At 37.4% G+C, this 26,021-nt stretch overlaps 1 protein-coding gene across 1 annotated transcript; it reads left to right on the forward strand.

Moving 5' to 3' along the window:
• The first annotated feature begins 253 nt into the window (after positions 1-253).
• On the forward strand, positions 254-19,403 carry LOC121373726 (phosphopantothenate--cysteine ligase-like). Its single transcript, XM_041500481.1, has 7 exons — positions 254-431; positions 2,731-2,819; positions 6,366-6,490; positions 7,993-8,207; positions 12,137-12,256; positions 13,973-14,038; positions 18,206-19,403. The coding sequence occupies exons 1-7, from the start codon at positions 294-296 to the stop codon at positions 18,380-18,382; spliced, it is 930 nt and encodes a 309-aa protein (XP_041356415.1). The 5' UTR covers positions 254-293; the 3' UTR covers positions 18,383-19,403.
• The last annotated feature ends 6,618 nt before the right edge of the window (positions 19,404-26,021 follow it).

Genomic DNA, 26,021 nt, shown 5'->3' on the forward strand with positions numbered 1-26,021 from the left:
CTTACTAGCTTTAACCTAAAAAGTAACCCTAACCCTAACCGTAACCTATAGCTTCATGTAAATCTAACTATAACGGTAACCTTATCCCTAAAATTAACGATGTAACAGTCGGATATTTTACTATTAAAAGTGTGCTTGATTTTGCATATACAATGTGACTCGAGACGGTAACAAGGGGAAGGCTACTTAGGGAGCTCGGCCACAAAGAAGGAAAATAGGACAGGGAATAATACACTGAAACTGAAACAAGGAAACGACAAGTGGAGGGACGACTATAGACGAAACAATATAATATGGATCTGAGCAGTGCAGAATGCGAAGATTTCTTCCGAAACACGGCAGTTCCCGAACATTTCGCCGAAACCTCGTCCGACATCTCACAGTTTGTGACAAAGCATAACGAAGTGGGGCGTAAGATTGTTCTCGTGACGGTGAGTGATCGTCCGCGGAACTGTCTATTTTGTGGATTGGGACACAGATTCGGACTCGACTGTTCGGAAAATGTTTTTAACAATTGTTTTGTTTAACGATATCACAATAGCACATGGTTTTATAAATCCTTCGGTGTTGTTTGTCAAAGATTTGCTAATTTTCAGTTTGTTTGCATTTTTGGTTCTCTACTGTGTTAAAAATACTGAGGTTTTTTTTCTGAATCTGATGCCACAAAGCATTAGTTAGATTATTCTCGAGTCCAGTTATGACATTAAACTTACATGTTGTTAATGAGTACCAGTGCTACATGAAGAAACCACAAGAAAGTATATTGCAGGCTCATTTCACATAGGGACGTATGGTTTCTTCTTGCAGGATTTAGGAACATTTTTTGTATTTTAGACACAGTAGAGATTTGGCTGTCAACGATTAACAAAACATTACATAGAGTTTCCTCTAGCCATCCCCTACATATCATTATCAATAAGGGGAGCACTGTAGGTCACTCGAGCTAGGCTAGATCATATCCCTTTGACTGGTCGAATACAACTATTTATTTAGTACCATCTATATTCATATTGTAGAAAAGTAATTTTTATGCCAGATTAATTTTGTACGTTGTTATGATTTTGAAGTTCACTAAACCACAAAGGGGCAGGATGTAGCCCAGTAGTAGAGCACTCATTGGATGCCTGGTCAGTCTGGTATCAATCCCCGTTGGTGGGCACTACAACTGGTAATATTAAAGTCTGTGGTATGTGCTATCCTGTCTGTGGGATGGTGCATACAAAAGATCCCTGGCTACTAATGGAAAATTGTAGCAGTTTTCCTCTTAACACTACATGTATATGTCAAAATTATGAAATGTACATCTAATTTAACCAATGACAGGGCTTGAAATTAACAACAGCAATTGCCGTCATTAAGATATATATTGCCGTAGGTAGAGAGCATCACCGATGGCACTTTTGTGCCGTCGGTAAAACTCCACAACAATGGCGAAATGTATACACCTGGTTTACATTATCTGCCAATAGTTAACATTGGCACGTTTGAAATAGGTCTACATAAAGCAAAATAGCCTTTTAGTCATATTTATTTGATGCAAATGTCACTTTTAAAATTTTCAATAGGCAGGCTTAAAATTGCCATCGTTTTACCCACAGCAATGTTTTGTTTAAATGCTGTGGGTGACAAATTCTTAAGTTTGAGCCGTGAAGATCGTGCCTAGCTACTAATGGAAAATTGTAGCAGTTTTCCTCTCTAACACTACATGTATGTGTCAAGATTACGAAATGTACATCTAATATCCAGTAATCAATAAATCGGTGTGCTTTGGTGCAGGTGTCATTTGTTACCTCAACAATCTTATTAAAATTAGCTCCACTGGTTAATTACTATTACCTGTAGATCTAACAGCACCCCGTTGGAGCTCATGTCTAGTTGACCTTTCATTCGACCAATCAAAACCTTACTTGCAAAATCATGCCAGTGATTTGAAAAGAATTTGAAAACATTTGGGATTATGCTGAGGGTATACGAAATGATTCGGATGAATTACAAAGTATGCCGGAAACTAATTTCAATATAAAATTTTATATATAAAATTTGTTCCAAGATGGAAAAAAACCGTGATGGTATAGCCATAAAATCTGTTTATACTAGTATACAACTGAGAGTTTATTACTGCACTTTTCCCCCTGTTTTTTAATGTTGAAATAGACCCAACAAGTTCGCCTATTGCATAAATAGTCTCGCCCGATATTTTTAGAATATTGTATGCTCCCGAATAACGCTATAAAAGGCGAAGTGTAACTGGCAGATATTTAAATTGTTATTTATAGATGAAATGTCACCTGGACATGAGAGTCCATACAATGCTGTTAGATCTACTGGTAGACCAGTAGAGCCAATTTTAATCAGATTGTTACCTCAAGTGAGTCTGAGGGCGGGACGTAGCCCATTGGAAAGGCACTCGATCGATGCACGGTTGGTGTGGGATCGATCCCCGTCGGTGGGCCCATTGGGCTATTTCTTGTTCCAGCCAGTGCACCACGACTGGTATATCAAAGGTCGTGGTATGTACTACCCTGTGTGTGGGATGGTGCATATTAAAGATCCCTTGCTGCTAATCGAACAGAGTTGCCCATGAAGTGGCAACAGCGGGTTTCCTCTCTCAATATCTGTGTGGTCCTCAACCATATATGTCTGATGCCATATAACCGTAAATAAAATGTGCTAAGTGCATCATTAATTAAACATTTATTCCTTTCTTTCAAGTCTGTTTTATCATTTCAGTCAGGTGGAACGACGGTGCCACTAGAAAGCAGGACCGTGCGATATATTGACAACTTCAGTGTTGGAACGCGTGGGTCCGTTTCGGCAGAGTATCCTTTTGTTCTTTATGACTGGGCTTGAAATAATGGCCTGCGAAAAGGAGTCAGTTGTTTTATATCCAGCAAGTGAAATAGAAATTCACCGGCTAAAACCACCAAAAAATATTCAGTAATTTTTTTCTAGAGGCAGATGTTTGTATGACTATATCATCTGCTATTTAGCTGGCTATTCTATGAAATTTTAGCCAAGTGGTAAAGCGTTCGCTTGATTTGTTGTCAGTCTGGGATCGATCCTCGTTGGTGGGTCCATTGGGCTATTTCTCGTCACAGCCAGTGCTCCACGACTGGTTGGTATATCAAAGACTATGGTATGTGCTGTCCTGTCTCTGGGATGGTGCATATAAAAGATCCCTTGCTAATAATGGAAACATGTAGCAGGTTTCCTCTCTATGACTGTGTCAAAATGACCATATGTTTGACATCCAATAGCCGGTGATTAATAAATCAATGTGCTTTAGTGGTGTCGTTAAACAAAACAAACTTCTATTAAATTTGAATTCCATAATACTCTGAAATCCATCTTAGTTGTCCCCTCATCACATGCTGTCTCTTTTCCAGCATTCATTATTTCATATTTGTTTCATAGCAGGGCATATCTCTTTTGACCTGCATTCTTTCAGCCCATGAAAATAGACACTAAGTTTCGTTAATCTACAAACATACAACACACAGTTTGATAAAGTTTAGTTAATCTACACACATACAACACACAGTTGGATAAAGTTTAGTTAATCTACAAACATACAACACACAGTTTGATAAAGTTTAGTTAATCTACAAACATGCAACACACAGTTGGATAAAGTTTAGTTAATCTACAAACATACAACACACAGTTGGATAAAGTTTAGTTAATCTACAAACATGCAACACACAGGTGGATAAAGTTTAGTTAATCTACAACCTGGAACACACAGTTGGATAAAGTTTAGTTAATCTACAAACATACAACACACAGTTGGATAAAGTTTAGTTAATCTACAAACATGCAACACACAGTTGGATAAAGTTTAGTTAATCTACAAACATTCAACACACAGTTGGATAAAGTTATAACAGAGAGAAGCTAAAGTCTGTGATGTTTAAATTTGGAAATACTGTCTAAAATAACTAGACCATGTCTCTATAACCATTACTTCTCAGATAAATGTGCATTTTTAGAATGATCAAAAATGCATTTTGGGGTATTACAAAAATCTGAATGACCAGACCCACTTCATGTTTACAAAAATAAATATTCTAAATAATAAACTGTAAGTACTTCTAAATAAATTTTTCTAAAATGGCTTTGATAGTGAAAAATGTGTCGTAGTGTTTAAAACTTAGGGTAAGTAATTAAAAAAAATAACAGCAGGTCATGACAGGGACGTAGCCCAGTGGTATTTTAAAGAACTCGCTCGATGTGCGGTCGGTCTGGGATCGATCCCTGTCAGTGGGCCCATTGGGCTATTTCTCGTTGCAGCCAGTGCATCACAACTTGCATATCAAAGGCCGTGGTATGTACTACCCTGTTAGTGGAATGGTACATATAAAAGATTCCTTGCTGCTAATCGAAAAGAATAGCCCATGAAGTGGCAACAGCGGGTTTCCTCTCTCAGTATCTGTGTGGTCCTTAACCATATGTCCGATGTTGAGTGCGTCGTTAAATAAAACATTTCCTTCCTTCATAGCAGGACGTATCTTAAAATAAATAACAGACGGCCATATTTTGCTTCTTATTTCAAGTCCTGTGTTACAAGTGATCAAACTTTCAACTACATTTTAACACTACATTTTAACACTACATTTTAACTCAACCTTTTTAACACTACCTTTTAACACTACATTTTAACACTACCTTTTAACACTACCCTTTAACACTACCCTTTAACACTACATTTTAACAATACATTTTAACACATCCTTTTAACACTACATTTTAACATTGTATTTTATCATTACATTTCAACACTGCATTTCAACACTACCTTTTAACACTACATTTTAATATTGCATTTTAACATTTTAACACTACATTTTCAGGGCTCGAACTTAATTACTGCACCAATGGCAATTGCCATCATTGTAATATTAAATTTCGTAGGTCAAGGCCATCACTGATGACACTTTTGTGGGGCTGGATTAAAATTAATGCCTCGGTAAAGGTCCTTAACGATGGCAAAATGTCTATAGAACTATGTGATAAAATACATTTGAAAAGAATCACTGCATTAAGAGTGTAATGGTTGCTTGTACTTCAGTCTCAATCTAAATCTAAATCTCATTCCAAATGAAAAATCTATTCAAATATTTATACACATTGCAATGAAATTGTTACTACATGTGTATCTACATGGACGTAGTCGTTGGTGCACCTGTGGAGAGGTGGTTCAATACACAGAAGAAGTATAAGTCTTGTAGGCTGTAAACAAATGACCCATTGACAGCAAAACATTAACCGAGTTAATAATGGTAAATATTCAATGGGTTTATCACATGGATATTGTGGGTAAGTTATAGATAGTACAAATAGAGGTTATTACCAAAGTGTTTTTTGGTATCGTCAATATCATATATTAGGAATAAAAATTGTATTATGCGAGCGTAATACATTATTTTTATTACTAATATATGATATTGACGATACCGAAACACGGGGGTAATAATCTCTTTATCATATTGTCTCAAGCTTAATACAACATGTTTTTGTAAACTGTACATGCAACTTTAATTCCAATCCGCCATTACTAGATATTCAAATGTCGTAAGAATATGTGGCGTGGTGTCTTTTTGAATGGAAATGACGTCAAACTTGAATGACATCATTTTGGATGTCCTTACATCAAAATAAACTGGTATGTAACGTTTTTTGTTTTCTTAATGCTGGACAGCTTTCAGTGTAAAATTGCTATTGAAATGTTTTTATACGAAGACTATAAATGCATACATCAATTATGGAGTGTCACCCTAGTACGTTTGCTTAAATGTCAATAAACCTAGTGCCGTGACCTCGATTAATTTATATCTAATTTACAAAGTTATCAAATCCTTGAAGGGACAGAACCTAGTTTTTAAACACTAAAGCATATTTTTCACCTAGACCCTAGTTTCAACCCGTAACAATGGACACTAAGTTTGGTTAATTTTGAAATTTGTAACGACAGAGTGAAACAAGAGTCTGTGACGTTGAAATACCCTTAAAAATAAACTCCATGTCCGATACTTCTCAGACGCACGTGCGTTTTTAAAAATATGAAAAATGCATTTTGTTGTATTAGAAACACCAGGATGACCAGACATATTTTGGTTGTACGGAAATCGATAATCTAAACGATAAAGTATAAGTAATGCTTGATTTCAGTGATAATAAATGGCTATAATAGTGACAAAATATGCCGTAGTGTTTAAAAACTAGGATATATCCCTTTAAAGTATGTGATCTGAAAACAAATCACATACTTTGATTGCACTGAAATGTAATATATAGGATAAATGAGAATATTCCCTGTTTGCCACGTGGTGTTAATTTTCACTGATGTTTTCTTTAACCCGACGGAGAGAGTTTCTCAAGCGAGGCTATGCGGTGATATTTCTACATCGTCTCCGATCGCTGGAACCGTTCTCCCGACACCTCGGTAACGTCATTGACATGTTCACCATCACGCCGGACGGGCAGGTGTCAGGTGAGGTGCGGCGATAACACGGCGTCTCGCCAAACAATCATTCCTTTCTTTTAAATTCTCTTGGTCAAGTATCACAGCAGAAAAACACCGCACAATCACTGACTAAACAATGTGCTGGGGTGTTAGTAAACACACATTCCTTTCTTTTATTATTTAGGCCAAGTGTAACAAGTGTCATGACAAATATATAAGTCTGATTAAACAATGTGCTGGGTGTTAGTAAACACATTCCTTTCTTTTAATATTTAGGCCAAGTTTAACAAGTGTCATGACAAATATATAATTCTGATTAAACAATTTGCTGGGGTGTTAGTAAACACACATTCCTTTCCTTTTTCTCACTATCTGATTAACATCACCACTAGAGAACACTGATCATTGGCTATTGGATGTCAAACATTTGATAATTCTGACATGTAGTTGGAAGCCCACTACGTTTTTCTATAAGTAGCAAATTAACTTTTATATGCACTGTCCCACAGACAGCACGGCACATACCACGGCCTTTGATATAGCAGTCATGGTGGACTGGCTGGAGCAAGAACTAGCTCAATGGTCTCACCGACCACGCACCAGGCGAACTCTTTACTACTGACCTACATCCCTTTCATTTGTTGAAATAACCATATGTTGGACACCAAATAAACATAGTTTAAAATGTGCTGAGGTGTTGTTAAACAAACATTCCTTTCCTTTCTGTCACTATCTAGACCAAGTGTAGAAATAACCATATGTTGGACACCAAATAAACATAGTTTAAAATGTGCTGAGGTGTTGTTAAACAAACATTCCTTTCCTTTCTGTCACTATCTATACCAAGTGTAGAAATAACCATATGTTGGACACCAAATAAACATAGTTTAAAATGTGCTGAGGTGTTGTTAAACAAACATTCCTTTCCTTTCTGTCACTATCTAGACCAAGTGTAGAAATAACCATATGTTGGACACCAAATAAACATAGTTTAAAATGTGCTGAGGTGTTGTTAAACAAACATTCCTTTCCTTTCTGTCACTATCTAGACCAAGTGTAGAAATAACCATATGTTAGACACCAAATAGACATAGTTTAAAATGTGCTGAGGTGTCATTAAACACACATTCCTTTCCTTTCTGTCACTATCTAAATAGCGGTAGTTTAAAATGTACTGAGGTGTTGTTAAACAAACATTCCTTTCCTTTCTCTCACTATCTAGACCAAGTGTTGAAATAACCATATATTAGACACAAATAGCCGTAGTTTAAAATGTGCTGAGGTGTTGTTAAACAAACATTCCTTTCCTTTCTCTCACTATCTAGACCAAGTGTAGAAATAACCATATGTTAGACACCAAATAGCCGTAGTTTAAAATGTGCTGGGGTGTTGTTAAACAAACATTCCTTTCCTTTCTCTCACTATCTAGACCAAGTGTAGAAATAACCATATGTTAGACACCAAATAGCCATAGTTTAAAATGTGCTGAGGTGTCGTTAAACAAACATTCCTCTCCTTTCTATTTTTAGTGAAATCGGAGTACACATGCGTCGTTGCATCGTGCGTGACGCAGTACGAGTCGGTGAAGAAGAACGGGACCTTGTTGCGAGTGACCTTCACCTCGGTTCACGAGTACCTGCATTTGCTGCGAGTCTGCTCGCAGTGTCTCCAGGTCATGGGGTCAAAGGTCATGCTCTACCTTGCTGCGGCTGTTTCAGACTTCCACATTCCCGCTAGCCAGATGGTAAGACATCGTCATGGTAACTCACTGTTAGGCAATGATATATGGGGATGGTGTGTGCATCCCCTCTCAAAATATCAAAGAGCTGTTAAAAGTTTTTAAGTTAACTTTATGGTGTTGGTGTGTGCACCCCCTCTAGAAATATTGAAGAACTCTAAAAAAGTTTTAAAGTTCATTTTAAGGGGATGGTGTGTGCACCCACTCCTGAAAAATCAATAGCTCTTAAAAGTTTTAAAGTTAACTTTATGGGGATGGTGTTTGCACCCCTTCCCCAAATATCGAATAGCTTGGTTTTTAAGTTAACAGTACAGTGTATTTATTTCTTTTAAGGGAACAAGATGTCATATGTTTGAGTTTTCTGGAAACGATTGCCCTTGTATATGAGTAACTATGTGCTAAAATATTACAACTTTGTGACATGGTGGTAAAACATTTATTAATTCTATTAATACCTACTTAAATTGTTTATAAGCTTAATTAATTGCATTCCATAAAACATTTGATTGCAGTATATTTGTGATGGAGTTTCCAAGTATTGTACTTTGTTTTAGTCCCATAACGATCCAAATGGAGAGGAACATAGGTTTCATCTCCCTTCGTCTGTCTGTCTGTCCGTCCGTCCGTCTGTCTGTCTGTCTGTCCGTCCATCTGTCTGTCCCACATATAGTTTTCTAGATGTTTTTTCACAATACTTCGAGATATTGAGCTGGAAGGAAGGAAATGTTTTATTTAACAACGCACTCAACACATTTTATTTACGGTTATATGGCATAGGACATATGATTAAGGACCACACAGATATTGAGAGAGGAAACCCGCTGTCGCCACTTCATGGGCTTCACTTTCGATTAGCAGCAATGGATCTTTTATATGCACCATCACCCCTTAGACAGGATAACACATACCATGGCCTTTGATATACCAGTCGTGGTGCACTGACTGGAGTGAGAAATAGCCCAATGGGCCCACTGACAGGGATCGATCCCAGACTGACTGCGCATCAAGCAAATGCTTTACCACTGGGCTACATCCCACCCCTATTAACCTGAAGTTTTGTGTATAGCTTTATCATGTTACAGATCAAGTTTGACTCTCATGGTGATTTATCCATTTTTGACAGAGTTATGGTCCTTGAACTTAAGAGATAAAAGTTTTGTTTTCCAGACTTTTTGTGGCAGTGCCTCAAGATACTGAGCTAAAATATTGTGTAGAACTTTATCATATACTCTTACAGATCAAGTTTGACTTTATCATATACTCTTACAGATCAAGCTTGACTTTATCATATACTCTTACAGATCAAGTTTGACTTTATCATATACTCTTACAGATCAAGTTTGACTTTATCATATACTCTTACAGATCAAGTTTGACTTTATCATATACTCTTACAGATCAAGTTTGACTTTATCATATACTCTTACAGATCAAGTTTGACTTTATCATATACTCTTACAGATCAAGTTTGACTTTCGTGCAAATTTTACCTATTTTTCACAGTTATGACCCGTGGATTTCGTAGATATGAATATTTGTTCTTCAGACTCTTTTATGATAAATTTTGGACGTAACGTTTTCATCACGTTCTGTTACAGATCAAGTTTAGCTGTGACAACCTCTGTCAAATTCAAACGAATATAGACTCGACTCAACTTGGCGTAAATAAGTTGTATGTGTGAATACATACGCCACAAATACGCTATAAGTGTGTATCTAATTAATTATTGAGTCATTTTTATTTGGCATTCAGCGACTCATGTGCTTCACAGCAGACGATGGCGGCCATCTTGTTATCTGCTCAGGGAACTTTTTGGTGTCAAGATTTTGATTAGCAATATTTCTGATCTCTGAAACTTGCGTATCAAATCGCGACGTGATACTGAATTTTTCCTGCTGCTAACAGGGTTTCTGCCAGAGGGTAAAACGGGTATGGCACCAAACCCAATTTTGTTTACCCTAAACGTAACCCATTTTTTGGGGGGGGGGAGCCACCCCCCCCCCCCCCCCCTCGCTATATCCCTTCTTGACTGTGGCTGCATTTAGTTCCATAGTGCCATACCCAAAATTTCTTTCTGGCAGAAGCACTGGCTAATTCTTGTACTGTTCTTGAAAAGGGCAAATGATATGATCATGTGATCTACAAATGTGTTCATCGGATGAGTCATGCTGTTTTCCCTCTGTGGTGTCAAATTCAAGGTGAATTCACAGAAAACTAAGTTTCAAAGTGTCTAGATATTTGGGAGAAAGGATGAATAATATTTTTTGTTTATAAATTTGAAGTATTCAAAAAAACATGTTCATTTACAAAGTAAAACATGTCTGTAGATACTTGAGTAGGGGTTATGATAAAAAAATGTACAATTTGTTTCCAACTCTATAATGTAAAAAAAGATAAAACTATGGCTTGTGTCCCCCACTAGAGTCGCTGCTCCCCCCCCCCCCCCTCCTCACACCAAACATCATCCCCACCAGGGGCGAGATGTAGTCCAGTGGTAATTAAAGCACCCTCTTGATGCGCAGTTGGTCTGGGATCAATCCCCATCAGTGGGCCCATTGGGCTATTTCTCATTCCAGCCAGTGCACCACGACTGGTATATCAAAGGTCGTGGTATGTACTACCCTGTCTGTGGAATGGTGCATATAAAAGATCCCTTGCTGCTAATCGAAAATAGTAACCCGTGAAGTGGCAATAGCAGATTTCCTCTCAATATCTGTGGTCCTTAACCATATGTCTGACGCCATATAACCGTAAAATAAGAAATGTGTTGAGTGCGTCGTTAAATAAATAAATAAATAATAATAATAAATAAATAAACCATTTTCTTCTTCTTCATGCCCGTCGGCCTATATAAAAATTCTAGACGCCCTGAAGAAAATAATTTTAAAAAGTTTTGTACTGGATGATAAGAGTGGGTCCCCCGAATAATTTGTACTGGATGATAAGAGTGGGTCCCCCGAATAATTTGTACTGGATGATAAGAGTGGGTCCCCCGAATAATTTGTACTGGATGATAAGAGTGGGTCCCCCGAATAATTTGTGGCCAAACTTAGAATATATAGTCACCATCTTTGTTTCTGTGTCAGTAGTCTGCAAAGAATTATGGGAAAAAAAACCTTAGTGTGTTGAGGGCAGGACATAGCCAGTGGTATAGCGCTCGCTTGATGCGTGGTCGGTCTGGGATTGATCCCCGTCGGAGGGCCCATTGGGTTATTTCTCATTCCATCCAGTGCACCATTACTGGTACATCAAAGGTTGTGGTATGTACTACCCTGTCTCTGGGATTGTCCATATAAAATATTCCTTGCTGCCAATCGAAAAGAGTAGCCCATGAAGTGGCAACAGCAGGTTTCCTCTCTCATTATCTGTGTGGTCCGTAACCATATATTTTATGCCATATTATCGTAAATAAAACGTGTTGAGTGCGTCCTTAAATAAAACATTTCTTTCTTTTTTTAGTGTGTTGAATGTGTACACATAAAACATTGACATCACTAGTTAATGTGTATGGCACACTCTCAACCCCCCCCACCCCCTAAAAAAATATATAAATTCTACTAGTAAACTGAATTATTTGGTTGTTATCTTTTGTAGGCATACAGGTGTGGATCCATGATGTATTAATAGAAGGGGGTGGGCCCAAAACCCGTTGTTATTTCGAAAATAAAATTTAAAGGTCCTTGACAGGTAGATGGGATAAATTTGCTCTTTTTGTGTATTCTCTAATATATATTGTTTGACAAAAAATAGAGGGGGAGGGGCCTTAGGCCCCTGAGACCCCTGAGGCCTCTGCCTGAATCCGCATCTGGCATATACATATAGCTGACGGTATACAGTTTATGTTATAAAGAAAAAATTAATAAATATTATTGTCGCAACTTTGAAATAGGACCTTTAATTTATTGCGTTGAGATTCTCGTTTTCTTTCTTGCAGCCAGAACATAAGATCCAGTCATCGGACGGAGACCTCACTCTGACCCTGCAGCTGGTCCCGAAAATGTTGAAACCTCTCGTTAAAAACTGGCTACCTCAAGCGTTCATTGTATCGTTCAAGGTAAACGAACACTAAGATATTGAAACATCTCATTCACGGTAAATGAACACTTAAGATATTGAAACATCTCATTAAAAACTAGCTTCCTCAAGCGTTCATTGTGTCGTTCACGGTAAACGAACACTAAGATATTGAAACATCTCATTCACGGTAAATGAACACTTAAGATATTGAAACATCTCGTTAAAAACTGGCTTCCTCAAGCGTTCATTGTGTCTGAACACTAAGATGTTTCTGGCCATCCTGGTGTTTGTAGTACCAAATCATATTTTTAACAACACACCTGCATCAAAGAAGTAGCAGTTTATTGATTCGAGTTCTAGTCTATTTTAAGGATATTTCCTGTTTTAACGTCACATACTCTTCTTTCACTGTATTTTAACTTTATCCAAATGAGTTACAGGTTTGTAAATTAACTAAAGTTGGTGTCCATTTTGTACGGGTTAACACTAGGGGTCTGCGCCTTTAATAATTTAGTATTGTATATTGTGAATGATGAATTAAAAAACATTAAGAAGGGCGCTGCAAATGAGCTGGGGTCTCAAAATCCCTATGACGCCTCCTTTGGATCAACCAGTGTTATATGATCTCAAGAGATTAATTATATGAACATTTTTATTTATTTGTTTCATAAACATATGGTATATTTTCATAAGCAGCAATATATAAAAACAAATATTTGGTTTATGCAATCAGAGTTTTATTATTTCGTACTGTAAACGTTTGGCTATAAAATGAATCTTGTTATATGATGTCACTTGCCTTTTAGGTCATAGTTATGTGATGTCACTCGCCTTTTAGGTCATAGTTATGTGATGGAGTTGCTTTATGCAGCACAGTGAGTTTTATATACAAAGTGATAATGAATAATAAAGAGATTTCGCTACAAGGGGTTACAAATTATCTGTCCCTCGTGAGGGGCGGGATGTAGCCCAGTGGGAAAACGCCCACCTGATGTGCAGTCAGTCTGAGATCGATCCTTGTCGGTGGTCATTGGGCTGTTTTGCATTCCAGCCAGTGCACTACAACTGGTATATCAAAGGAGGTGGTATGTGCTATCCTCTATATGCAATGGTGGGTTTCCTCTGAGGACTACGAGTCAAATAATAGAAAATGTTTGACATCCAATAGCTGATGGTTAATAAATCAATGTGCTCTAGTGGTGTCGTTAAACAGAATAAACCTTCATTGTGTCGTTCAAGGTGAACCAAATGCTAAGATATAGAAACCTCTTGATAAAAACTGGGTTTCCTTTCTCAGACTGTATGTCCGAATTACCAAATGTTTGACATCCAATAGCTGATTATTAATAAATCAATATGCTCTAGTGGTGTCGTTAAAGGCTCTGATAATCGATTTAGAAGCAGTGTACTCACAGGCATACAGGCTCTCATTTTCGTAGCGGGGTAGGCTGGCTTTTGCCCTAATTAAACAAAAATGCCAGAATCAGGATAACAAATTTTTTTCATATAAGCATTACTACCAAACAGCCATATAGGTTTGTAAACAAATCACTACACATTTTTACATAGAGTACAACTAATTTTGAGGATAGCATGATGGTAAAAAGGTATCACGTTACCACATTATTCCCAAATATCAGTATTAGTTTGGCTCGAAGTTGAGTTTATGAGTGTAGTACTATCTGTTACACCCAGTACATGTATGGAAACGTGGGATCCTACTAAATTGATATCTTCTTTCTGTCATTCACAGCTGGAGACTGACAGCCACCTTCTTATTGAGAAGTCTCGGAAAGCACTGCTGGCGTACAAACATCAGGTATGTCATCTCACATCCATATGTCACATATCTCACTGTCATCTCACATCCATATGTCACGTACTGTAAATCAGAAAATATTAGCGACCTTAAAATTTAGCGAAATCCATATCAGTGACATATTAGCGACCTAAAACTTTAGCAAGGTCGGCATATCAAACATTAAGAAAAACGTAAGCCAGTTTTTAGCTTTTTTTATGACTGACCGGTTACAAGAACACTCGACACTTTTTGATGTTATGCAATGAGCACTATTTCCGGTTTGAAATTTAGCCTCAAACATCCAAGTGATGCTGCTTGTCTCCAACTTAATTTTAATAAAAACATTAGAGTGTTATACATCTAAACTAATTAGTATTTTTTGCTTTATTTATTGCATAATCTATAGCCTGTTTTTTGACCAGTTAATCGCTGACGAAACAACCACACATAATCAGTCCAATAAAAACGTGTTTTCGGAGTAGTCTATTGTGCGTACAGGGGTCGTAAGCTGTTTTTTCCACTGAGACGTACTAGTATTCTTTGCTCTGGTACTGTTCTCACTTTGTCAAATAAAGAAACAATGTTTTAGCATTAATGACCGTTATACCGTTGTTACCAAGCCCATAACAATTCGTTTTCATGGACTTGTTTTCTATGACAGAACTAATTTATTTTTTATTTGCCTTGGTTCTGAAATCCAATTTAATTGTTCACAGTTGATTAATTCAAATCGTTATTAAATATGTATACGTTTTAAAGACATATTGTCACAGACCACTGACCTATTTAATGATCTAACAAAGTATTACCTAAACAAAAATAATTTGATTTGTTCCTAAATGTACTTTATTGAACCATCATGTCACATATTTTCACTGTCAGTGTATAACATCAGTATGTCACATATCTCACTGTATAACATCAGTATGTCACATATCTCACTGTCAATGTCTAACATCAGTATGTCACATATCTCACTGTATAACATCAGTATGTCACATATCTCACTGTCAATGTCTAACATCAGTATGTCACATATCTCACTGTATAACATCAGTATGTCACATATCTCACTGTTAGTGTATAACAACAGTATGTCATGTATCTCACTGTATAACATCAGTATGTCACATATCTCACTGTATAACATCAGTATGTCACATATCTCACTGTCAGTGTATAACAACAGTATGTCACATATCTCACTGTCAGTGTATAACATCAGTATGTCACATATCTCACTGTCAGTATATAACATCAGTAAGTCACATACATGTATCTCACTGTCAGTGTATAACAACAGTATGTCACATATCTCACTGTCAGTGTATAACAACAGTATGTCACATATCTCACTGTCAGTGTATAACAACAGTATGTCACATATCTCTAAAAGTGTTTCGGTTGAGTTTTGCTTGTGTCATGTCAAAAAACCATCTCACACCTTAAAGATTAATATTTATTGTATTTGTTAAATTTGTTTTATTGTCTTGCTATATAGACTCAGTCAGCTAGGAGAAATAAAGTAACAATGTTATTATGCATGTAATTAGTCATTATTATGAAATGTTATAGTCGACAAGCTTTAGGTCAAACCTCGAACAAATGGGTAACAAGCCGAATATTTGAGGAAAGTTGCCCGGGACTTAGAAAATCCTATTTTGTGTAGTACCGGTTTGCCGAATTATGAATGTCCCTGGAAGTAGAAGGAACTAATTGGTTTACATGTTCTGCATTGCAGTGTGAGCCGTGTTTTCTTAACCAACGAAATGAGAAGCGTTTATAGTCTAGCATTACTGTTCGGGGTAGCAGTTGAGCAGACGCTTGTATCTGTTTTCTTTTCTTTTATTGTTATTTCTTCTTTTTCTCCTTAGTTTTGTTTTATTTTGCTCCTACTGGTCTCTACTGTTTTAAAGGATTACTGTCCTGGGTAGTATTTTATATCTGCTCACAACTACGGAAAATGTTTTGCATTCAAAATGAATCGTGGAACTGAATTATGGAAACAATTAATGTGTTACTGGAGTTTGAATAAAAATGTTATGTTACTTTTAAATTGGATAGTTTGTTGTATTAACATATAAAAATTAACAAAGAGACAGACATAGATACAGAGAGACAGACAGACTATGGACGGACAGACAAATTTACACCAGAGCCGTTAAAACTTAGGTTGGAGCCGATATTATTGTATATCATTTTAAAATGTATTTTATTTTATTTATTTGTAATACCTACAACATAACCACAATCTAATTAAATTAGCTCCACTATTACACATGGATCTAACAGCAGCCCATTGGAACTCATGTCCAGTTGACCTTTCATTCGACCAATCAAAACCTTACTTGCAAAATCATGCCAGTGATTTGAAAACATTCGGAGTTATGCCGAGGGTATACGAAATGATTCGGTTGAATTATTACGAAGTATGTCAGAAACTAATTTCAATATAAAAGTTTATATAAAATTCGTTTCAAGACGAAAACCCCCCAAAAAACTGTGATGGTATAGCCATAAAATCTATTTATACTAGTATACAATCCAAAGTTTATTACTGCACTTTTCCCCCTGTTCTTTCAATGTTGAAATAGACCAACAAGTTCGGCTATTGCATAAATAATCTCGCCCGATATTTTTAGAATTTGTATGCTCCCAAATAACGCTATAAAAGGCGAAATGTAATTGATCGATATTTAAATTGTTATTTATAGATGAAATGTCACCTGAACATGGGAGTCCACGCAATGCTGTTAGATCTACTGGTAGACCAGTAGAGCTAATTTTAATCAGATTGTACATAACCAGTGACTAAAGCGCTCACTTGATGCGCGGGCAGTTTAGGATCGATCCCCGTCGGTGGCCCTATTGGGCTATTTCTCGTTCCAGCCAGTGCTCCACAACTGGTGTAACAAAGGCTGTGGTATGTACTATCCTGTCTGTGGGAGGGTGCATATAAAAGATCCCTTACTGCTAATCGAAAAGAGTAGCTTATTAAGTGGCGACAGCAGGTTTCTTCTCTCTATCTGTGTGGTCCTTAACCATATGTCTGACGCCATATAACCATAAATAAAATGTGCTGAGTGCGTCGCTAAATAAAACATTTCCTTCCATAACCAGTGACATGAATTCTTAGTGCTAATAACTGCACTGTGGTCCAGAATTAGTTCGTTGTTATCTTTTGACTGCACACACCGTCAACGAGGTAAAAGGGCAATTAACGAGTACCGGGACGTAGATAGATCCTAATTGGTGCACATCAACAAGTCCCGCGACGTAGAATTAATTTTAGGACCATGTATACAAGTTTATCTACTTCCCGGGCCATAACCATCAAAAGTCCCCGCAAATCCATGAAGAGCTAATGAGTAATCCAATATGGCTGCCATTATCCATTTTATCATATCTTTGCAACAAGACATAGTACAAAAGCAAACAAAGTGTCTACACATAGGTTTGATATAGGTTATCAGACACAAACAATGCAATGAAATCATTAATTACATGATTTGATAACTAGAAATCTCAGAACAAAAAGTGAAGGACATTCTTTATGACTGTTGTGACTACCAGCTTATATGTCCAATTTTGTTTAGGTTTTGGACTATATTTAGCTATTACTCCAGGCCTATTCTCCATTGACAGTGGCCTACAAAGTTTGTTTTGTTTAGCGACACCACTCGAGCATATTAATTTATTAATCATCAGCTAGCTATTGGATGTCTATCATTTGGTAATTTTTTTACATATATAGTCTTAGAGAGGAAACCTGCTACATTTTTTTCATTGGTAGCAAGGGATCTTTCGTAAACATCATCCCATAGACAGGATAGCACATACCACATCCTTTGATATACCAGTCGTGGTGCACTGGCTGGAGTGAGATGTAGCCTAATGGGCCCAGTGACAGGGATCGATCCTAGACTGACTGCACATCAAGCAAGTGTTTTACCACTGGGCTACATCCCGCCCCCGGTGCCTACTAGGAATTACTAAATCAAGTAAATAGACGACAGTTTTGTCGCTTCATGGTGACAAGACCATGCACCTCTAAGCCAGTTTTCATGGAGGCTTATAAATTAACTCAGCAGTATTTGGTTATCGTTCTCAGTATTATTGTATGCGTTACGGTTTCTCTTTAATTCAATAGAGTATTTCATCATTTTTTATATTTCATAATTTTAGTTGGTTGTGGCAAACTTGCTCGACAAGAGGAAAACTGAAGTTGTGTTGGTAACCATGACAACAGAGCAACCAATCGTTCTTTTACCAGACGAACAAGCTGCGGGCAAAGAGATTGAGGAGAAAATAGTGTGTGAACTGACAAAGTACCACTCAGAGTTTTGTGAAAATAGTGTGTGAACTGACCAAGTACCACTCAGAGTTTTGTGAAAATGATTTGTAAACTGAGAGTTTTGTGAAAATGGTGTGTGAAATGACAGAGTACTACTCTGTCTTGTGAAAATGGTGTGTGAACTGACAAAATGCTGCTCGGGATTTTTTGGGAAATGGTGTGTGAACTGACCAAGTATATCAATCAGAATTTTGTGAAAATGGTGTGTGAACTCTCCAAGTATACCAATCAGAATTTTGTGAAAATGGTGTGTGAACTGACCAAGTATACCAATCACAATTTTGTGAAAATGGTGTGTGAACTCTCCAAGTATACCAATCAGAATTTTGTGGAAATGGTGTGTGAACTGACCAAGTATACCAATCAGAATTTTGTGAAAATGGTGTGTGAACTGACCAAGTATACCAATCAGAATTTTGTGAAAATGGTGTGTGAACTGAGAAAATGCTGCTCAGAGGTTTTGTGAAAATGGTGTGTGAACTGACCAAGTACCACTTGGAGGTTTGTGAAAATGGTGTGTGAACTGACCAAGTACCACTTGGAGGTTTGTGAAAATGGTGTGTGAACTGACCAAGTACCACTTGGAGGTTTGTGAAAACTGTGCTTGCATGAGGTGTGATGGAAGCAGTGTAACAAATAATACCTCACCAGGTCAAAGTTCAAAATGCACATAACTGAATATTACATACTACCACACCTGCCATTGGTGATAAATTGTGGCACATAACTTTGAATATCACAGTTAATACTACCACACCTGCCATTGGTGATAAATTGAGGCACATAACTTTGAATATCACAGTTAATACTACCACACCTGTCATTGGTGATAAATTGAGGCACATAACTTTGACTATCACAGTTAATACTACCACACCTGTCATTGGTGATAAATTGAGGCACATAACTTTGACTATCACAGTTAATACTACCACACCTGTCATTGGTGATAAATTGTGGCACATAACTTTGACTATCACAGTTAATACTACCACACCTGTCATTGGTGATAAATTGAGGCACATAACTTTGACTATCAGAGTTAATACTACCATAAATGTCATGGAAAGAGAGAAACAAATGATTTATTTAATGATGCATTTGATGCATTTTAATAACAGTTATATAACGTCGAACATACATGTATGGTTAAGAACCACAGACATACATGTAATTAGAGTGGAAACTCACAACTACATGGACTACTCTTTTTGATTAACAGCAAGGGCTCTTTTATATTCACCATCCCACAGCCAGGATAGCACATACAACCACATTTGATGTACCAGTCGTGGTGCATTGGCTGCAACAAAAGAAGTGTAACAGTATTTGTTGTTATAAAGTGTTGTTTCATCTGGCCTGTAATTTAAGTATTTACAAATGTAAGTTTTTATTGCCTGGAAAGTCATGGAATTTTGAGTTACAAGTGGGTCATTGAAAGTCATGGAATTTTAAGTTAGGTCATGGAAAGGAATGGATTATAGAGTTAGGTCAAGGCTTCTAGATTATGGTAGCCCCACTCCCATGGCTAGTGGTATTCAGTGTTGGGCTAGTAAATTACTATTGCCATGCCTGACGGGGCTTCTAGATTATGGTAGCCCCACTCCCATGGCTAGTGATATTGTGTTGGGCTAGTAAATAACTACTATTGCCATGCAGGACAGGGCTTCTAGATTATGGTAGCCCCACTCTCATGGCTAGTGATATTCAATGTTGGGCTAGTAAATAACTACTATTGCCATGCCAGACAGGGCTTCTAGATTATGGTAGCCCCACTCCCATGGCTAGTGATATTCAATGTTGGGCTGGTAAATAACTACTATTACCATGCCTGACAGGGCTTCTAGATTATGGTAGCCCCACTCCCATGGCTAGTGATATTCAATGTTGGGCTAGTAAATAACTACTATTGCCATGCCTGACAGGGCTTCTAGATTATTGTAACCCCACTCCCATGGCTAGTGATATTGTGTTGGGCTAGTAAATAACTACTATTGCCATGCCAGACAGGGCTTCTAGATTATTGTAGCCCCACTCCCATGGCTAGTGATATTGTGTTGGGCTAGTAAATAACTACTATTGCCATGCCAGACAGGGCTTCTAGATTATTGTAGCCCCACTCCCATGGCTAGTGATATTGTGTTGGGGTAGTAAATAACTACTATTGCCATGCAGGACAGGGCTTCTAGATTATGGTAGCCCCACTCCCATGGCTAGTGATATTGTGTTGGGCTAGTAAATAACTACTATTGCCATGCCAGACAGGGCTTCTAGATTATGGTAGCCCCACTCCCATGGCTAGTGATATTCAGTGTTGGGCTAGTAAATAACTACTATTGCCATGCCAGACAGGGCTTCTAGATTATGGTAGCCCCACTCCCATGGCTAGTAAATAACTACTATTGCCATGCCAGACAGGGCTTCTAGATTATGGTAGCCCCACTCTCATGGCTAGTGATATTCAATGTTGGGCTAGTAAATAACTACTATTGCCATGCTAGACAGGGCTTCTAGATTATTGTAGCCTCACTCCCATGGCTAGTGATATTGTGTTGGGCTAGTAAATAACTACTATTGCCATGCCAGACAGGGCTTCTAGATTATGGTAGCCCCACTTCCATGGCTAGTGATATTCAGTGTTGGGCTAGTAAATAACTACTATTGCCATGCCAGACAGGGTTTCTAGATTATGGTAGCCCCACTCCCATGGCTAGTAAATAACTACTATTGCCATGCCAGACAGGGCTTCTAGATTATGGTATCCCCACTCTCATGGCTAGTGATATTCAATGTTGGGCTAGTAAATAACTACTATTGCCATGCCAGACAGGGCTTCTAGATTATGGTAGCCTCACTCCCATGGCTAGTGATATGGAATGTTGGGCTAGTAAATAAATAATATTGCCATGCCCGATGGCTAGTGAATTCTTTTTTGGTCAAATGTTGCAGTTAAGTAAATATGAATATCTTGCCCCTACCCCAAACCCCTAATGTTAGTGTTTTTAAGCTCTATCTCCCTCTTTAAGTGACATATCTGATTATTACTATTATTTGGTAAAATTGTATTAACATAAAGTAAAGTAGGTTTATTGAATTTTTAATTGTGGCTAGTAATTTTTTTAAATCACTGATCCCATGGCAAGTGGATTTTATAAAAAATTTCTAGAAGCCCTGGTTAGGTCAATGAAATGTGCCAGTGTTAAATACTATCAGATAATGTACACCAGGTGTCTACATTTTGTCATTGTTGAGGAGCGTTAGTGCCATCAGTGAAATGTGCCAGTGTTAAATACTAGCAGATAATGTACACCAGGTGTCTACATTTTGTCATTGTTGAGGAGCGTTAGTGCCATCAGTGAAATGTGCCAGTGTTAAATACTATCAGATAATGTACACCAGGTGTCTACATTTTGTCATTGTTGAGGAGCGTTAGTGCCATCAGTGAAATGTGCCAGTGTTAAATACTATCAGATAATGTACACCAGGTGTCTACATTTTGTCATTGTTGAGGAGCGTTAGTGCCATCAGTGAAATGTGCCAGTGTTAAATACTAGCAGATAATGTACACCAGGTGTCTACATTTTGTCATTGTTGAGGAGCGTTAGTGCCATCAGTGAAATGTGCCAGTGTTAAATACTAGCAGATAATGTACACCAGGTGTCTACATTTTGTCATTGTTGAGGAGCGTTAGTGCCATCAGTGAAATGTGCCAGTGTTAAATACTATCAGATAATGTACACCAGGTGTCTACATTTTGTCATTGTTGAGGAGCGTTAGTGCCATCAGTGAAATGTGCCAGTGTTAAATACTAGCAGATAATGTACACCAGGTGTCTACATTTTGTCATTGTTGAGGAGCGTTAGTGCCATCAGTGAAATGTGCCAGTGTTAAATACTATCAGATAATGTACACCAGGTGTCTACATTTTGATTGTTGAGGAGCGTTAGTGCCATCAGTGAAATGTGCCAGTGTTAAATACTAGCAGATAATGTACACCAGGTGTCTACATTTTGTCATTGTTGAGGAGCGTTAGTGCCATCAGTGAAATGTGCCAGTGTTAAATACTAGCAGATAATGTACACCAGGTGTCTACATTTTGTCATTGTTGAGGAGCGTTAGTGCCATCAGTGAAATGTGCCAGTGTTAAATACTATCAGATAATGTACACCAGGTGTCTACATTTTGTCATTGTTGAGGAGCGTTAGTGCCATCAGTGAAATGTGCCAGTGTTAAATACTATCAGATAATGTACACCAGGTGTATACATTTTGTCATTGTTGAGGAGCGTTAGTGCCATCAGTGAAATGTGCCAGTGTTAAATACTAGCAGATAATGTACACCAGGTGTCTACATTTTGTCATTGTTGAGGAGCGTTAGTGCCATCAGTGAAATGTGCCAGTGTTAAATACTAGCAGATAATGTACACCAGGTGTCTACATTTTGTCATTGTTGAGGAGCGTTAGTGCCATCAGTGAAATGTGCCAGTGTTAAATACTAGCAGATAATGTACACCAGGTGTCTACATTTTGTCATTGTTGAGGAGCGTTAGTGCCATCAGTGAAATGTGCCAGTGTTAAATACTAGCAGATAATGTACACCAGGTGTCTACATTTTGTCATTGTTGAGGAGCGTTAGTGCCATCAGTGAAATGTGCCAGTGTTAAATACTATCAGATAATGTACACCAGGTGTCTACATTTTGTCATTGTTGAGGAGCGTTAGTGCCATCAGTGAAATGTGCCAGTGTTAAATACTAGCAGATAATGTACACCAGATGTCTACATTTTGTCATTGTTGAGGAGCGTTAGTGCCATCAGTGAAATGTGCCAGTGTTAAATACTATCAGATAATGTACACCAGGTGTATACATTTTGTCATTGTTGAGGAGCGTTAGTGCCATCAGTGAAATGTGCCAGTGTTAAATACTATCAGATAATGTACACCAGGTGTCTACATTTTGTCATTGTTGAGGAGCGTTAGTGCCATCAGTGAAATGTGCCAGTGTTAAATACTAGCAGATAATGTACACCAGGTGTCTACATTTTGTCATTGTTGAGGAGCGTTAGTGCCATCAGTGAAATGTGCCAGTGTTAAATACTAGCAGATAATGTACACCAGGTGTCTACATTTTGTCATTGTTGAGGAGCGTTAGTGCCATCAGTGAAATGTGCCAGTGTTAAATACTAGCAGATAATGTACACCAGGTGTCTACATTTTGTCATTGTTGAGGAGCGTTAGTGCCATCAGTGAAATGTGCCAGTGTTAAATACTAGCAGATAATGTACACCAGGTGTCTACATTTTGTCATTGTTGAGGAGCGTTAGTGCCATCAGTGAAATGTGCCAGTGTTAAATACTAGCAGATAATGTACACCAGGTGTCTACATTTTGTCATTGTTGAGGAGCGTTAGTGCCATCAGTGAAATGTGCCAGTGTTAAATACTAGCAGATAATGTACACCAGGTGTCTACATTTTGTCATTGTTGAGGAGCGTTAGTGCCATCAGTGAAATGTGCCAGTGTTAAATACTATCAGATAATGTACACCAGGTGTCTACATTTTGTCATTGTTGAGGAGCGTTAGTGCCATCAGTGAAATGTGCCAGTGTTAAATACTAGCAGATAATGTACACCAGGTGTCTACATTTTGTGTTGAGGAGCGTTAGTGCCATCAGTGAAATGTGCCAGTGTTAAATACTAGCAGATAATGTACACCAGGTGTCTACATTTTGTCATTGTTGAGGAGCGTTAGTGCCATCAGTGAAATGTGCCAGTGTTAAATACTATCAGATAATGTACACCAGGTGTCTACATTTTGTCATTGTTGAGGAGCGTTAGTGCCATCAGCAATTTATATCTCAACTTAAATTTCGAGCCCTGTGTGCATGTAGTGTGAATATTTGTGTATGTACGTGTGTATTTGTGTGTTTATGTATGTATGTTTGTATTTGTATGTAAGTGTATGTGCGTATAAATATGTGTATTTGTGTATAAATATGTGTATTTGTGTATGAATGTGTGTGTATGTATTTGTGTACAAATATGTGTATTTGTATATGAATGTCTGTGTATATTTGTATATGAATATGTGTGTGTATATTTGTATATGAATATGTGTGTATATTTGTATATGAATATGTGTGTATATTTGTATATGAATGTGTGTGTATATTTGTATATGAATATGTGTGTGTATTTGTATATGAATGTGTGTGTATTTGTATATGAATGTGTGTGTGTATTTGTATATGAATATGTGTGTGTATTTGTATATGAATGTGTGTGTATTTGTATATGAATGTGTGTGTATATTTGTATATGAATATGTGTGTGTATTTGTATATGAATGTGTGTGTATTTGTATATGAATGTGTGTGTGTATTTGTATATGAATGTGTGTATATATTTGTATATGAATGTGTGTGTATTTGTATATGAATGTGTGTGTGTGTGTATTTGTATATGTAGTGTCATATAATATAACACAACAGAACACATTCAAAATACATGTACATAAGCAGGGTTCCAGCTGCCGTTCGCCATTGTCGCCAATTGGCGAATTATCACAAATTTGGCTATAATCTCGTCAATCAGGCGATACAAAATGGCGATATATATATATATATATATATATATATATATATATATATATATATATATATTTAATGTCGCCGCCATTCCAAAGAAAATATACGCGCGAAACCCTTGCCCTTAATAAAATAAAATGTGGATGCAGTGAATCGTGAACCAATCAAATCGTTAACGATTCCTCACGAATAAAATCTACATACAGGGCTCTGTTCGATCGAGTACTTCATTCGTATGAATATATTTATTTCAGTTTGCGTAAGCTCGGTATAACTTATTAAAACGCCAGATATGCGGGTCCACAATTTTTTATTTAAGTTTCACACCGAATTATATTCTTATGTTTTATCTACCAAGATAATTTGCATTTTGTATCATTGTTTAGGTTAATTTTAAAACATTGTTCTAGTAAATCAAACGCTCGTTCTAATGCGATCTTTAATCACAGTTATCACGTGGTGACGCTAAGCGTTGCGGGACCGCCAGTGATTACAACACAATTCCGCGACCAACCAAGTACAAACGGGATCGCGATTTGAAATCTCAGGTACAAATAAATGTATTGCTCACTAGGACAAATAGACCACATGAATTTGAGAATAAATTACACAAATATAAATATTAAAATTTTCATTCCGCTCTTTTGGCTATAAAATTTATATCGTGGCTATAAAAGTAAACATTTGGCTACAACTTTGGCTATTAATGAAAATTTTACAGCTGGAACCCTGCATAAGTGTGAATGGTTTCATGTTTTCATAATAAAACAACTTTCAGGAGTCATGTTTGAGTGTGATCACCAGTTAGTAACATGTAAAATAAAACTTTGCCAGTATGGTCATGAGACTGTTAAATTTTGTGATGTGCGGTAGGTTTGGGATAAATCCCAGTCAGTGGGCCCATTGGGCTATTTTTCATTCCAGCCAGTGCACCACGACTGCTATATCAAAGGTGATGGTATGTGCTATCCTATCTGTGGGATAGTGCATATAAAAGATCCCTTGCTACATTAGAAACAATGTAGCGGGTTTCCTCTGATGACTACGAGTCAGAATTACCAAA

This window comes from Gigantopelta aegis, chromosome 5, assembly GCF_016097555.1.
Source record: "Gigantopelta aegis isolate Gae_Host chromosome 5, Gae_host_genome, whole genome shotgun sequence".
Lineage (NCBI taxonomy): Eukaryota > Metazoa > Mollusca > Gastropoda > Neomphalida > Peltospiridae > Gigantopelta > Gigantopelta aegis.

What these genes read in the sequence shown, in the direction of transcription:
- LOC121373726 (XM_041500481.1), top strand. Translation starts at nt 294, where the DNA reads ATGGATCTGAGCAGTGCAGAATGCGAAGATTTCTTCCGAAACACGGCA. An exon ending in ACATTCCCGCTAGCCAGATG is followed by an intron (nt 8,208 to 12,136) that starts GTAAGACATCGT and finishes TCTTTCTTGCAG; the next exon opens with CCAGAACATAAGATCCAGTC. An exon ending in TGCTGGCGTACAAACATCAG is followed by an intron (nt 14,039 to 18,205) that starts GTATGTCATCTC and finishes TCATAATTTTAG; the next exon opens with TTGGTTGTGGCAAACTTGCT.